We start from the raw sequence: 14169 nt of genomic DNA on the forward strand, positions 1-14169 counted from the left end.
TGGATTGCTAAAATTTAAAATTTTTTCATGTTCAGATTTAAGCCTGAAGCTTTGGAGAAAAAAGAAACAGCATTTAAAGCCTCAGGGATTTGATCAGCATCCTTTAAAAAGAATACTGTATCGTCTGCTAACTGTATAATGAGTAGTTGTGTACCAAGGAAATTAAGTGGACTTATCTTACCGTTATTTTTAATATATAAAGTTAATAGTTCTGTTCCCATAATGAAAAGTAGAGGGCTAATCGGGTCTCCCTGTCTCTTGTTATATCTTTATACAGTGTTCAGACAATGTTTATAAATCTTTCTCCAAAATGTTGTAATGACTGTAAAATGAAGGGGTGTTCAATCTTATCAAAAGCTTTGAAAAAATCCAAAAACAAAATGACTCCTTCATCTTTAACCAGATTAATCTAACAAATCTAAAACCAGACGGATGTTGTGTATTGATCTACTTTACAGGAAGCCAGATTGAGTTTCACTGATTACTGTGTTTATTCCACTTTTAAGTCAATTAGCAAAGGCATGTGTAAGAATCTTAGAATCTATATTAAGTAAAGTGATTGGTTTTAAGTTATCAATAATTGTTTTTTCTTTGTTTGGTTTTGGTATTAATATAATCAATCCTTGTCTCATTGTTAATAGTGTGTAAGCATTCTTTCAGGACCTCATAAAGTAATTATCTTAGATCAGAGCAGAAAAACTGATAAAAGTTTGTAATTAAGTTACGGAGAACTCTGAGGAGTATACATTTTGATAGTGTGTAAATATTTCATTAGATATTTCTGTTGGAGTTGTTACAAGTCTGTTTACAATATTTAGAGCCATAACTGCATTTTTCTTTTGCTTGTTTTATTAAATATGAACCATTTTTCTCCTCTTCAATCCATTTGGCTTTTGATTGAATAAATGCACCACATGCTTTGTTCTGATATAATTCATCTCATTTTGATTGCAATTCAATAATTTTTTTTATCTGCATCTGTTGATAAAGAGTTTTTACAGCAGATATTAATGTCCTGAATCAATTTTCTTTCCTGTTCTTTTTGCGCCTTGCTTTTTTCCTTGCCATAGCTAATAGAATATTCTCTCTGTTTATATTTAAAAAAAATCCCATTTCTTCTCCTGGCTGGTAATTTCTCTATTTGCTTTAACATCAGATAAAATTCTTCTAACCATATGACAATACTGATCATCTTTTAATAAGCTTGTATTAAATTTCCAATACTTTTGTCTGAATGTAATATATTTTCAGAATTTAGAGTGATACTGACAACACAGTGATCAGTTGCTGCAGAGATACTAGTCTGTGAAGTGTTTAACATTTCCAGAAATCAATTCTTGACATCAGGCTTGACCCATCAGGCTTAAACCATGGAAACTGTCTTAGTGTGGCATTAAAATGTCGACAGACATCAATCAAAGAATTGTTTTTGCAGAATATTATAATAGTTTGATTAAATTTGTGGTCAAAATATTTTGTAGTGAATCTATGACACCATTCATCGGGAGCACAATTATAATCTCCTCCTACCAAGATACAATCAGATGGGTATTTTTAATTTAAGCTCTTTCATAACTTCAGACTTTTTTTTAAATAATAACTTGTTTTGATAGTCCACATTATATCCATACATATTAAAAAGAATAAATGTTAGACCATCAATATTCAATACCGCAGCAATCCAGTGACCTTCTGAGTCTTTTTTAACATTTCCTGGGCAGTTGTTCATACAAATGGCCACACCAGCAGGTTTGTTGTTTCCATGGCTGAATGAAATTGTTTCCCCGCATCGATTTCTGCAAAAAGGTGTGTCCTCTTCACTGGAATTAGTTTCTTGTAGAAAAACACATTGTGCCTTTAGTCCCTTGCAAAACAAAAACATAGCTTGTCTTTTGGTGTCGTTGTGTTTAGCTAACCGGATACATGAACACCAGAATGAACACGCCCTACTGTGGATGGCAGTGATACTACAACTGAAAGAAGGTCCGTCTAAGAAGACATTTTCAGTTAATCTGATGGAACAATTAATGTAATCAGCCTTTTAGGTGATATTGAGTACCTTATTTATCTTCACAGATGTTTTGCATTAATTAAGAGCCAATATCTCAGACGTGTTGGTTTGATCCCTTTTCTTGTGACTCTGGCTCGATGTTGTGGCCTTAATACACACGACTTCACCAAAGCTACCAAACAGGGTAATCAGAATATATTTCCTGTTACACTGGTTAAATTTCTCAACATAGATTGTTCTGATGAAGCTAAACCAAAGGCTGGCATGGTGTCCAAGAATCGTGTTTCCTTTTAACGTCAGTCATGCTTTTGTTGAGGTCACATACTGGGAACATTGTTTACTGGAAGCAGGAATCACTGTAAAACCTGTTTAACCATAATTTTTGACACAATTCTTGCTGAGTTGGTTTAGCTTTTTAGGATTTTTCTGTTTTATTATCTGCATATAAACAAGGTTTGAGTTCCATACATGCCAACAATAAGTTAAAAACTTTCCATACCACTGAAACACAGCCATTAAGATCACAATGAATAGAGGCTATCACGCCTTTAAAGCTAAATATATTCGTATAATCCTAGTAAAACCAGTTCTGTTTGTCTGTTTTAGTTTTAAAGTCTGACAGCAGGGTTGAAGCCAAACAGTTTTAATATTTTTTAATATCTCTGTATGTATTTCAAGACTGCATTATTAATGGTGTTCATGTTTGATGGCACGATTGTTGAACAGTTGAAATAAAAACACTAATGGCTATTTTTGTGTGAGGGAAGTGCTGTTGTAAGTGTGGGATTATATGTCCTCTTTAAAGATGAAATGTTTTCAGCTAGAGCTTAATTGGGCGCTGGTTTAACCAGTCAGCCAATAACATCTTGATGAATTCTATGACCCACTTCTAATTGCTGACATGTTCCAAAGCACAGCAGTAGAGAAATGGTGAAATCACTTTAAAACAATCTAATAAGGTCACAGAAGTTATCACCACATGCAAAATAATGTAAAGAATACAACATGAATAAAGGTTCTACTGTATCAAAGGCTTTCCAAAAATAATCCAAAAATAAAATAAATCCATGATCATCAATCATTATAGTGTGGCGGACCACTAGGGGGCTCCACTCTCACTCAGTGGAGAAGTTGTAGTGATGAGAAATATGTTTGTTCGTTGGTGTATATATATATGGTTTTCTGTACAGTTGCTCTCAGTTGGAGTAGAGTAAAGAACTGTTTATTCCTACATCCTTTGTGTCATCATTTTCACTCCTCCACATTGGTGACCCCGACGCGATGGGGGTGCATATGTGGCGGACCACTACAACTTCTCCACTGAGTGAGAGTGGAGCCCCCTAGTGGTCCGTCACAATAGTCTAATAGATCTTGAACTGGTCGGATATTATGAATGGATTGTTTTTTAAAGAAAGCCAGATTGCAATGATCTAATCATTTTGATTATGCCCCTTCAGTCTGTTAGCTTTGACATAGTGAGGCAACATTATTTATTCAGCCACTGGTTGTGTAAGTTCTCCTACTTAGAATGATGAGCTCCGTAATTTTCTTCATAGTTTAAATTCAATTACAAGACAAAATGACCCTAACCCTCCAAACACGAGTTTGTGCTAAAAAGTTCTGTTTTGGTTTCATCTGACCTCGTGATGTTCTCCCGGTCGTCTTCTGGATCATCCATCTGCTCTCTGGCATCCTTCAGACGGGCCTGGACCTGTGTTGGCTTCAGCAGCGGGACACGCCTGGCCATGTAGGACCTGAGTCCCTCTGGGCGTGGTGTGTTACTGATGGCAGCCTCTGTTACTGTGGTCCATCAGGTCCCTCCACGTAGTTCTGGGGTTTTTGCTCAGCGCTCTCATGATCAGTTTGACCACACTGGATGAGATCTTGCCTGGGGCCCCAGATACCGATGGTCTTGCATGTCTTCCCTTTCCGTCCCACAGTTGATTTATTCACACTAAGCTGCTGCCTGTTGGAGAGTCATTCTGCCAGCCTGGTGCAGATCTTCAGTTGTCTTCCTGGTGTCCTTCGACAGCTCTTTGGTCTTTGCTGTGGTTGAGTTTAGAGTCTGACTGTCTGAGGCGGTGGACAGGTGTTTTTTACACAGTTAACGAGTTCTAACAGGTGCCATTAGTACAGGTGTTGTGCTGTTACACACTGTTTTAATTTGGTTAAAGTTGAATAAATAACTCTCTGTCTGTCTGACATTTTTTAACTCTAAAAGAGAATTCCTTATTAATAACTTAATATTGTGGTGGAATTTCTTTGTTTACAGATGTGGATTTTTTAAAATTAAGTCAAATATATGTTACTGAATTGAATTGAAATTGAATTATTGAGACAATTACTGGAAAGGTTTTTGTGAGTCTCTTAATTTGGTTAAAAGTTAATCCGCTCAACATAAAGTTGATAAAAGCCTCACTTTTGATTTTTGTTTTTATATTGTTTTATTGTATTTGGAATAGATAGAACTCAACCTGTGAAACGTATTAAGGTTATTTGCCTTATTGTCTGTAAACTTCTTCTACTTGGAAAAAAACTAGTGGAGGGCAATCTTTGGGTTTGGTTGTGTCCCCTAGTGGTGACCTCTAGAACAGCAGATGAGCTCAAGTTGAGTGGCGCTGTTTTTAAATTATATTGTTTGACTATATTGTTTAAATTCCTCATTAAATATTAAAAAGATGGTCTGTGACTGAAAAACCTGGATTCATGTATATGATATTTTTTGCAAGTAATATAATCAGACTAATGGTTGACCTTATGATAAGAAGAGAATCTAAATAAAACATTCACATAAGTGGGGGAAGGATTGTTGAGAATGCTTTGGGAAATGAATGCACAAAAAAACAAAAACAGAAGAAAGGACAAGTCCAGGATAAATGACCCACAACTTCATATTGTTTACACAATCAACCGTTTACGTCCGTTTTGTGTCTTTGTAGGAAACAGTTTGCAGGATGAAAGCTTAGGATCACCTTGATAAATAAATATTTAGACACCAGATACTTTGTAAAACAGCCCGTACACCACAGCCCAGCTGGTGTTTGTCTTTTTAGTGGAAAAACAGATTCAAATGGAAAGAATAATCCCTGATCATTTAATTAGCAGGTTAATTTTGCAATCTCCCTGCCAGCTTGTTCTCAGCTGTCTGATTCTCTCCAGCTAAATGTTAATAGTTTTCAATAATATGTTTATGCCTAACTTACTTACTAAATTTACTAAAATTAAACGTCTGTAATGTAATTCCAACTCTTTGAATTTGCAATGAACAAAATGAACAAAAATCTAAATAAAGACAATTTTGTAATAAATTATTTTATACAAAGAAAGTTCCCGCCACAACATAAAACACAACATCTCCGTCAGATCAGTTATTTTTAAACAATACCAGCAGGAAGCAGGAAAACGCCAGCGGGGGCGTGGCTTCAGGAAGGGGGCGTGGCCCCAATGACCGGCGCTTCCTGGAGGGCGGGGCTTCAGAGAGGGCCGGACCTCGACCGAGAAGCGGGTGTCCACCGCCGCCGCCAGCAGCAGCAGGATCCCGCGGGCCGCGGCGCTGTCGTGAGTCCGTCTGTGGTGTGACAGGAGTGGGCTCTGTTCTCCGCGGTGTGATGGAAATGGACAGGATGGATGAAAATGACTGGAAATACCACGAAGAAGGAAACAAGAGCCTGGTGGTCTGCCATGTTCAGGTGGGTGAGCTAAGCTAGCGGCGCTGAAGCTGGTGTCTGCTTGGTAGCTGGAAGTTTTTAAAGAACCTGGAGATCTGCAGGAAAAAACCCTGGAGTCATTTAAAGAGGGTTTATTAGCTGGAACTTTGAGACATTTCACTAAATGTTGAATTTAGAGTCTTCATTTTCACCTTAGATCACATCCAAACTTAGGACATAAAACTATTATTATTATTATAATAAGTAAACCTGGTCTGGGTTCTTCTACAGGGACTAAATAGTTTAAAATCAAAGTTTGTGACATGAAAATAACTCTTTCTTAATGTTTCTACACTGTTGGGATGAAACAGCTGGACTTCCAGATTTAATACTTTATTGCTTACATAAATAAAAATACAAACCAAACAAGTTATTTTCTATATAAGAATCATGAGCCCAGTCTTAGCAATGCTGTAAATGTTTTATTCAGCTTTTAAATGTCAACTTTTCAGCCAATTCTTGGCCCAGTCCTTTTTCTATTTTACTCTTATGTTGCATTTACAGAAACTTATAAAATAAAACAACAATTTAAAAATTATGGTCTCACAGTGAGGAAATTCAGGCTGATTAGCAGCAAATCAGGAGAACAAATACTGGAGATTTGTTAAAACGCAGGTTAAATTAAATGTGCCTCTGACACATGACCCTGTAATTAAAACTTAGTTATTAAAGTAAAGTTTAGGTGGCAAAACCAATGAAATAACATACATTTAAGTGCAGATCGAAAGAATAATTAAATATTTGCTGTTACAAGTAAAAATCCAAATTAAACCAACCTAGTTATTTTACACTGAAAAGCCTCTTAAAGCAAAACAAACCTTTTTCACTTTTCACATGACATTAAACGTTTTAATGGATTCTGAGACTCTCGTCGTGGTTTTGGACCAGAACCAGAACCAACATGGTCCAGATGAACATTTCTAATTCTATTTATTTAATTTCCCCTCGGGATTAATAAAGTATTTTTGAATTTGATTTGAATATCCTTCTTTATCTCAGAGATAAAAACAGGAACAATGCTTCAGGAGTTCTGGTCCGGTCCAGGTTTGGTTCTAGAAGTCGGAACATTTCACAGAACCCAGTTTTAAAGAATCTCCACCAGTCCAGAAAAATTCAGACCAGGTTTTATTTTTCTCATTTTTTTTTTTTTTTTTTTTTTTTGACTTTGTGATGAAAAGTTTTCAAACAGCTGCCAACCGGAAGCCAACTTCAGGCTCGTCCGCCGCTAAAGCTCAGAAGCTAGCGGTTTCAGGCTGGAAAACCGGAATAACAACTTTTTAATTGACGTCATCACACGAGAATCCCGTTTAGAAATGTAACCGAGGAGATCCGATGATGATCTGAAGAGTTTTATCGGTTAAAGTCTCCCAGAACCGGAGGGCAGCCGCGAAGCTAACGCGGTTAGCATCAGCTGGTAACTTTTCTCTGACAGGACGGCTGCTGCTCCTCCGGGTTCGGTTCCGGTGGGTCTGAGCGGCCAGAACCGAGCGGAGGCTGGACCGGTGTTGAGCAACGGGTGAATCAGAGCCTGAAGGTTGCTCAAGGGTCTGAGTCAGGGCTGCAGGGGAGCCGATAAAAGTTGCTTTGTGCTGCACTGACGGTGAAAAGACCGGTTCTGGTTCTGGTTCTGGTTCTGCTGTCTGACTGACAGACTTAATGTGAAACAGAAGTACAGAACCACGGCTCGCTGGTTCCGACCCAAACTCTCAGCCCGGTTCCTCTTTCTGACCCAGAGCTGCAGCTTTATGATGTTTTTGCTGTCATGTAAATCTGCTGATTGGCTTTAATTAGTTTAGTTAAAGCGGCTGATTATGAGTAAATATTTAAAGTTTCGGTTGTTAAGTTATTTTTTTTAATAAGTTTGTTTCTGGGTGGAAAAGTCCGCCGACCCGTCACAGCTTCCAGCGCCAGGACCCGGTTCCTGTTTGGACTTTAGGGATTTAGAATTTATCTGATGACTTTCAACGTCAGGGGCAGTTTTCTTTTCTCCGGGGTTCAGTGAACGCACCACGATGGGGGGGCTTTAAGGAAGGGAGTCCGGATTGTTCTGACCCAGAACGGCTCACTGACTCACCGGGTCGGTTCTCCGTAGAACCCGTCAGAACAGCGGCTGCAGGTCCGGTCGGTTCTGATGACCGCTCACCTGGCAGCAGCCTGAGGGACCGGACCGGTTCTGGATCGCTTTAGTCTCTCTTTAAACTTCTGGTTCCGGCTGTTTGGGCCCTGGAGCGGCCAGCTTTGTGGGTCAGAACCGGTTCTGTTTGTGAACAGGTTTCTGTACGCACGGCGCACGCCTTTTCCCCTGCGGCGGGTCGGACCACGCCCGATCCGGGCCGTCAGCCGGGCCTAGGCGTGCCGGCGCAGGAAACCAGCAGCGCCTCAGGCCCGGTGGACCCGGGTCTGGACTTGTTCTGGACGTGTTCTGCCGGGCCCCCGCGCCTCGGTTCCTGTCAGGTTCATTCACCTGCTGCTAAAGATAAACAAAACCCTGCATGGTGCAGAACTCGGGTCAGAACCGGTGAACTAAAGCGGGTCGGCAACCGGACCTGTGTCTCCCGGCGCCGGTCCGGTTGCTGAAGGGAAGGCGGGTCCTCCTTGACCCGGTCTTTGTTCTGTGGACATGTCCCCGGGGCCCGGCACACCCAGAACCGCAGAACCGCGCCTCCTGGCTGCGTGTTCTGACGGGTATTCTGTTCTGCCGGGTCGGTTCCGTCTCATTATTCTGGTCGCTGTCCAGCCGGTTCTGACCGGGGGGGGAACCGGTTCTCCAACCGGGTCAAAGTTTCATTTCATTTTCAGGTAAACTCGTGTGGAGCAGCTTCGTCTGAAGTCCGGTTCCCAGGGAGGCGGGAGGTTCTGGCCGTGTAGGAGACCAGAACCAGCCGCTCTGCTGTCGATAAAAGCCCGACCCGGTTACGTGTGAACCGGACCTCTAACCGGACCTCTAACCGGGCCTCTCTCTGTCCCCGCAGCACTGCAGGGTTCTGCGGCTCCTCAAGTACCCGGCTGAAGACTCGGAGAACCCGCCACAGGTGAAGCTCCTCTTTGTTCCTCCGAGCGGTTCTGATCCGTTCGGGTTGTTTCATGACGCCAAATCTGTTCTGGTTCTACTTCACTACCAGAACCAACCAGAACCGTCCCTGCTGCTTCCCACCGACCGTCATGACAAACCGGAGTTAGACTCAGAACCACCGGTTCTGGACTTTATTAGGAGCCTTCGGGTCGGTGGAGCAGCAGCAGACGCTTCATCCGGGTCAGAACCCAACAGAACCCGTTGCGGTGATCTGGGTCTAAAGTTCTCCAGGATCTCTTTGAGGTTTTCTTTGGACCTTGGCTGTTTATTAAGTCCGGTACCTGACCGGGTTCTGAAGAATCTGTGGTAACTGAACCCAGAACCATTCAGGCAGGAGGGTGTCGACTCCTGACGGCCACCTTAGCACAGAACCAAGGTCCAAAGAGAACAACAGCAGAGCTCTGAGAACCCAGGAGAACCGGAGATGTTCTGGATGGGAACCGGGTCCAGTTGAGTATCGGATCTGATTTGAGCTTCAGGAAAGGTCCAGTTCAACTGTCTGACCCGGGTTCTGGTTTCTGATCCAGATGAGATCCACACAGTTCTTTTCATTCAGTTTGGCAGCTGAAATGAAAACATGTGGACTTTCTGGTTCTGGAGGTTCTGGTTCTGGCGGTTCTGTTTCAGCTCCTCACCTGCAGCCGTGATTTGCATGAAGCTCGCAGCTGATTTTAATTTAATCTGAATATATTTCCCTGCGTGTTCCACTGGCACGTCCTGGTCCCGCCGGGCCCGTCGGTGCCAGCAGAACCGCGGCGCTGACGGGTCGGGCGGTACCGGGGGTCGGAACGGCGACCTTTGACCCGGCATGTTGTTGATGTGTTGTTCAGACGGCGGAGCAGGCCTTCAGGCAGATCCAGAACATCGTGGACTTCACCTCCAACGTCATGAGCCGGCTGCTGGGGGACAAGTTCGTCCACAGTGGGGTAAGACACTTTGTCCACAGTGGGGTAAGACACTTTGTCCACAGTGGGGTAAGACACTTCGTCCACAGTGGGGTAAGACACGGTTTGGGTCGCTGACCCGACCAGAACCGCTCCAGCTTCACGTCACACACATGGACTCAGCTAAGAGGGCGGAAGGTTTTAACTGATTTTACAGTTTAGAGAGAGAGAGCAGGAGCTCAGATCCGCGGGCCTGTCTGGTTCTACCCTGGTTCTGCTCTGGTTCTGCTCTGGTTCTGCTCTGGTTCTGGTCCCCCAACACTGTTGTTTTTTTTTAAATGTTCTGTTTATCTAGCAGCTAAAAATTCACCTGTTTTTTTTTTTTTTTTTTTTTATTGGCCAATCAAAGCCCAGCATGACACAAGCCACGCCCCCTGCGCCCTGATTGGCCTCCTGTCCAACATGGACTTGCTGGTTCTGGTTCAGGAATCCTTCAGAACCTCTGGTCATTGAATCGGGTTTTTGTCCAGAACTGAACCGATGACTCAGCAGTAAAATGATTTTTACCTGCAGATTAAATCCAGATATTCATTTTTTTATTTATTAAAAGAATAAAGATAGAAAATCTAACAGTTTACTAAAGATTAACTAATAAACATGGTTTCTAATATTAATGTTGATTCATTTCTAACAAAAATAAAAAATAAAATAACAGACGGGTGTAAAAATAAAACCGAATAGAACTAAATGTTAAGAATCTGGTTAATAATCCCGGATTATATGAAAATAAAGGAAATAAAACCTTCATGACTTTAACAAGTTTGGCCTTAATTTACCTTTTAATGATTCATATTCATGTGTTGTTGTGATTCTGGGTTCACACAGTTAAAAAAGTTCATTATCGGTACCAGGACCATCAGAACCAAGTCAGAGTTTGGTTGTGAAACCGGGACAGACGGGTCCATTGGTTCTGAAAAAGGAAGTGGTGTCGGTTTGAAACCAGGTGGTTTTAACTTCTCGTTGGCGAGGTTTTCACATCAAACTCCCCCTGAGATCAGGTTTCTTCACTGAAACCAGAACCAGAACCTTTCCCCAGAACCCTGCCCTGCCCGGCAGAGTTCTGCAGAAAAACGTCCTCAGTCGTCCCAGAAGCCTCCAGCCGCCTCGTCCTGACAGGAAAACCTGAATTATGAGACTGAAAAGGAAATAAAACCTTCATAAACTTGTTTTAAGAGTCCGCTGCAGCGCCACGGTTCTGCTGGATAAACAGAACCACGCAGGTCCAGTTTGGACCCACATGCAGTCTGTGTGTTCACGGTTCATTTTATTAGAATGAGCCTTTCTAAACAGCGGCAGTAGACCAACATGAGTCCACAGACAGGTGCACTGTGGGAAATGTAGGAATCTGTCATAACAAATGTAGCCAATAAGAGCGGCAGACTATGAAGTTTAAAATGTCAGCGCGGTGCAACCAGGTGTACCTTCAATATTTCCCCTAAGCTGAGTCGCTCAGACTCACCTGTGTTCGCTCACAGGTAAGCTCACACCAGGTGAGATATATTTACCTGCCTTGGTGAATAATGCTGGTGAAGATTCTCAGTCATCCAAGTCATGCACTGCAAAAACAGAACTAAAATAAGTTAAAATCTTCTTGAAATTAGTGTATTTGTCCTTTATTTGAGCAGGTAAATAAGATAATATGCCAATGGAATAAGATTTTTGCACTTTAAATAGGAAGAACTCATCTCCATCATCTTATTTCAAGTGCAGTAAATCTGATTATCTTATTTTAGGGGTAAAATTACTATTTCCATTAGCAGATAATGTTGTTTACCTGCTCAGGACAAATACACTAATTTCAAGAAAATTTTACTTATTTTTAGTTCTGTTTTTGCAGTGTGGTCATTCCAAAAAAAGTAATTATTCTTGGTGAATAATATACTGAGAAAGTTTGCTTGATACGAGGATGATGATCATGTGTTTATACTCAGTTATTGTAAGCATTAAACGGCTCTACGGTCATTTTCAGATGTCCTAAAAAAATATAATTAGCTTTAATTGTTGCCAATCATCAAAAGAACAAAAATCCACCTTTCCGAGTCCATCTGTGAAACAAGATGCTGCTTTATTCATGGATCAGAAGCAGATTCTGAATGTAATAAACTTAAAATGTATTAAAGCTACACTTAAAAATATTCTAAAACTCCGGCAGATCTAGATTTTAAAAACGATTTTCATTAAAATCAAGAAGTAAGAAGAAAGGCAGATAGCCTTCAGAATATAACCGTGAATAAATTTACAGAGAGGCAGAAGATGGCTGCTGGTATAAAGCTGTAAGTCTGTGGTTTTAATGGAAAGTTTAGTGGAAGAAAGCGGAAAGACGACATGCAAACATCAACCTTAACAATAAAGTAAAACACGTAAAATAAAGAAAAGTGAAGCAGCTGAAGCACAACGAGCCGATGATCAATCTGAGCGGCATCAGAATCAACGTCTAAATATTCAGAATAATCCAAACAGAACCGACAAATAATCTGAAAATAAATCAGGCAGCAGATAAACTGCCTGATGTTCCGTTAAAGGACCCAAACGGCGTTATTCGTGGGACGTGTGGAATTTAGGTGGTTCTGGTCGTTGACCTTAACGAGCTTTTAAACCAGATCTTACGTAAAATTATTCAGTTGAGATTAAACGGCTGTATCTTCTGCCAACGAGATTCTGTGGAACGTTTCACTTCCACACGTCAGGTCCGGTACCGTTTATGACTAAACTAGAAGATGTTCTTGATGTTTAATTGAGTCCAGAACCCGCTCAGAACCGCGTAAAGGTGCTGAAATCCCCCCAAAACCCAGAACCGGTCTGAGGAACCGTTCGTCTTTAAATCCCACGAGACGCTTCCTGCTTTCAGATCCGCTTCTGACCCGCAGCAGCTTTGTTCCTGCAGCAGAACCAGTAGCTGCAGAACGTCTCAGCGTCGACCCGGAAGTCCAGAATAACCCGTTTCACGTCCTTATTTGGTCTGCAGGAAGTGGTCCGACTGCCGCTGGAGTTCGTTCGCCAGTTATCCATCAAGATTCAGCACCAGAGACCAGGTGAGATACCGTTCTGTCCTCTCTGGACAGAACCGCTGGCTGCAGGCGGGTTCTGGGTCCAAACGGTACTGACCCAGCAGAACTTCTCTGTTTCAGCCTGGCGCTGCGATAAAGTCATGGACATCTACAGCGGCTGCGCTCTCTGCCTGCCCAACCTCACCACGCCGACCCAGTACCAGCCGACAGCCACGCCGCCCATCTGCATCGAGATCAAGGTAGAACCCACCCAGAACCAGAACCAGAACCCTGCAGCAGAACCCTGCAGCGGGTCACTCAGCAGCTGCTTGTCCTTCTCTCTGCAGCCTAAATGGGGCTTCCTGCCGTCCTCCAAACACGTCAGCAGGGACATCAAGACCAGAGTGTGTCGCTACTGCATGCACCAGCACTACAAGGTACACACACACACACACACACACACACACACACACACACACACACACAGCCTGATGGTCTGACCCGCCCCGCTCTGTTCTAAGATAGGCAGAATGCAAAGCAAAGCACCCTGACCTAAAAACTTTCTGCCTGTTTTATGACATTTTTATTCAGGTTCGGAAGAGATCGGCAAGACACAAATAAACGCTGTTTCTATTAGAATAATAGTGCCCATATTTATTATCCCCCACAGAATACAGCAACACAAAACAGCAAGCACTTCACACGCGCAAAGTAGCAAGCACTTAAAGCTTTCATTGCTTTCAGACAAGCGTGATGTTCCACCCCTTACACGACCCACGGTAGAACTTCAACGAATGAGGGCGGTTCCCTCCTTTTTATACCCATAAACAAAGTATCAGATGGGAGCGAGAGTGGCCAGTTCTCTCTCCCATCTGATCTGTTCGTCCCGTTTCCAAAACATGTTTCCAAAACAAAAACCGTTCCCAGCATCTCAGCAGTGTGTGAAGCAAAATAACATTGCAAACTCAGAATACAGCAATATAAGCAAAAAATAGGAATACAGAATCAGTCTTCCCACAAACACATTGGTCATAAGGTTCCAGTACACAAGTTATAGCAATAAAAAATAACGCATGTTCTTAATTTATGTGAGCAAACTAAACCGGCCGGAGCATATATGTTGCTCTTAGTTTAAAACTAACCAGCTTTTCCCAAAATACATTGTCAAAGAAAAAAATAATTCTTTAATATCTCACTGCCTGACGGCAGCTGCTGCAGAACAACATGGAGATGTTCTTCCTGTCATCCGGAGAACATCCTCAGACGTTCCTTCATCCTCCTCTGATAGACGCCCTCCACTCCTCCTACATTAAACATGATGGAGGAAAAAAACTGGCTCAATCCACACAAGGTTAAAAAATAAAACAAGCAAACCTGATTCCTGCCCAGTTCTCACCTCCATGCATGTGAGAACAACATTCCTCCTGTGGGTGAAGCTAACGAAGAG

General features: G+C 42.1%; 1 protein-coding gene across 1 annotated transcript; it reads left to right on the plus strand.

Annotated features, from left to right (window-relative positions):
- Positions 1–5476: 5476 nt before the first annotated feature.
- LOC118567236 (inositol-pentakisphosphate 2-kinase-like) lies at positions 5477–13343 on the plus strand. Its single transcript, XM_036151881.1, has 7 exons — positions 5477–5700; positions 8691–8750; positions 9622–9717; positions 12701–12767; positions 12864–12982; positions 13070–13159; positions 13314–13343. The coding sequence occupies exons 1-7, from the start codon at positions 5620–5622 to the stop codon at positions 13341–13343; spliced, it is 543 nt and encodes a 180-aa protein (XP_036007774.1). The 5' UTR covers positions 5477–5619.
- The last annotated feature ends 826 nt before the right edge of the window (positions 13344–14169 follow it).

The sequence above is a fragment of the Fundulus heteroclitus genome, chromosome 20 (genome assembly GCF_011125445.2).
Source record: "Fundulus heteroclitus isolate FHET01 chromosome 20, MU-UCD_Fhet_4.1, whole genome shotgun sequence".
Classification (NCBI taxonomy): domain Eukaryota; kingdom Metazoa; phylum Chordata; class Actinopteri; order Cyprinodontiformes; family Fundulidae; genus Fundulus; species Fundulus heteroclitus.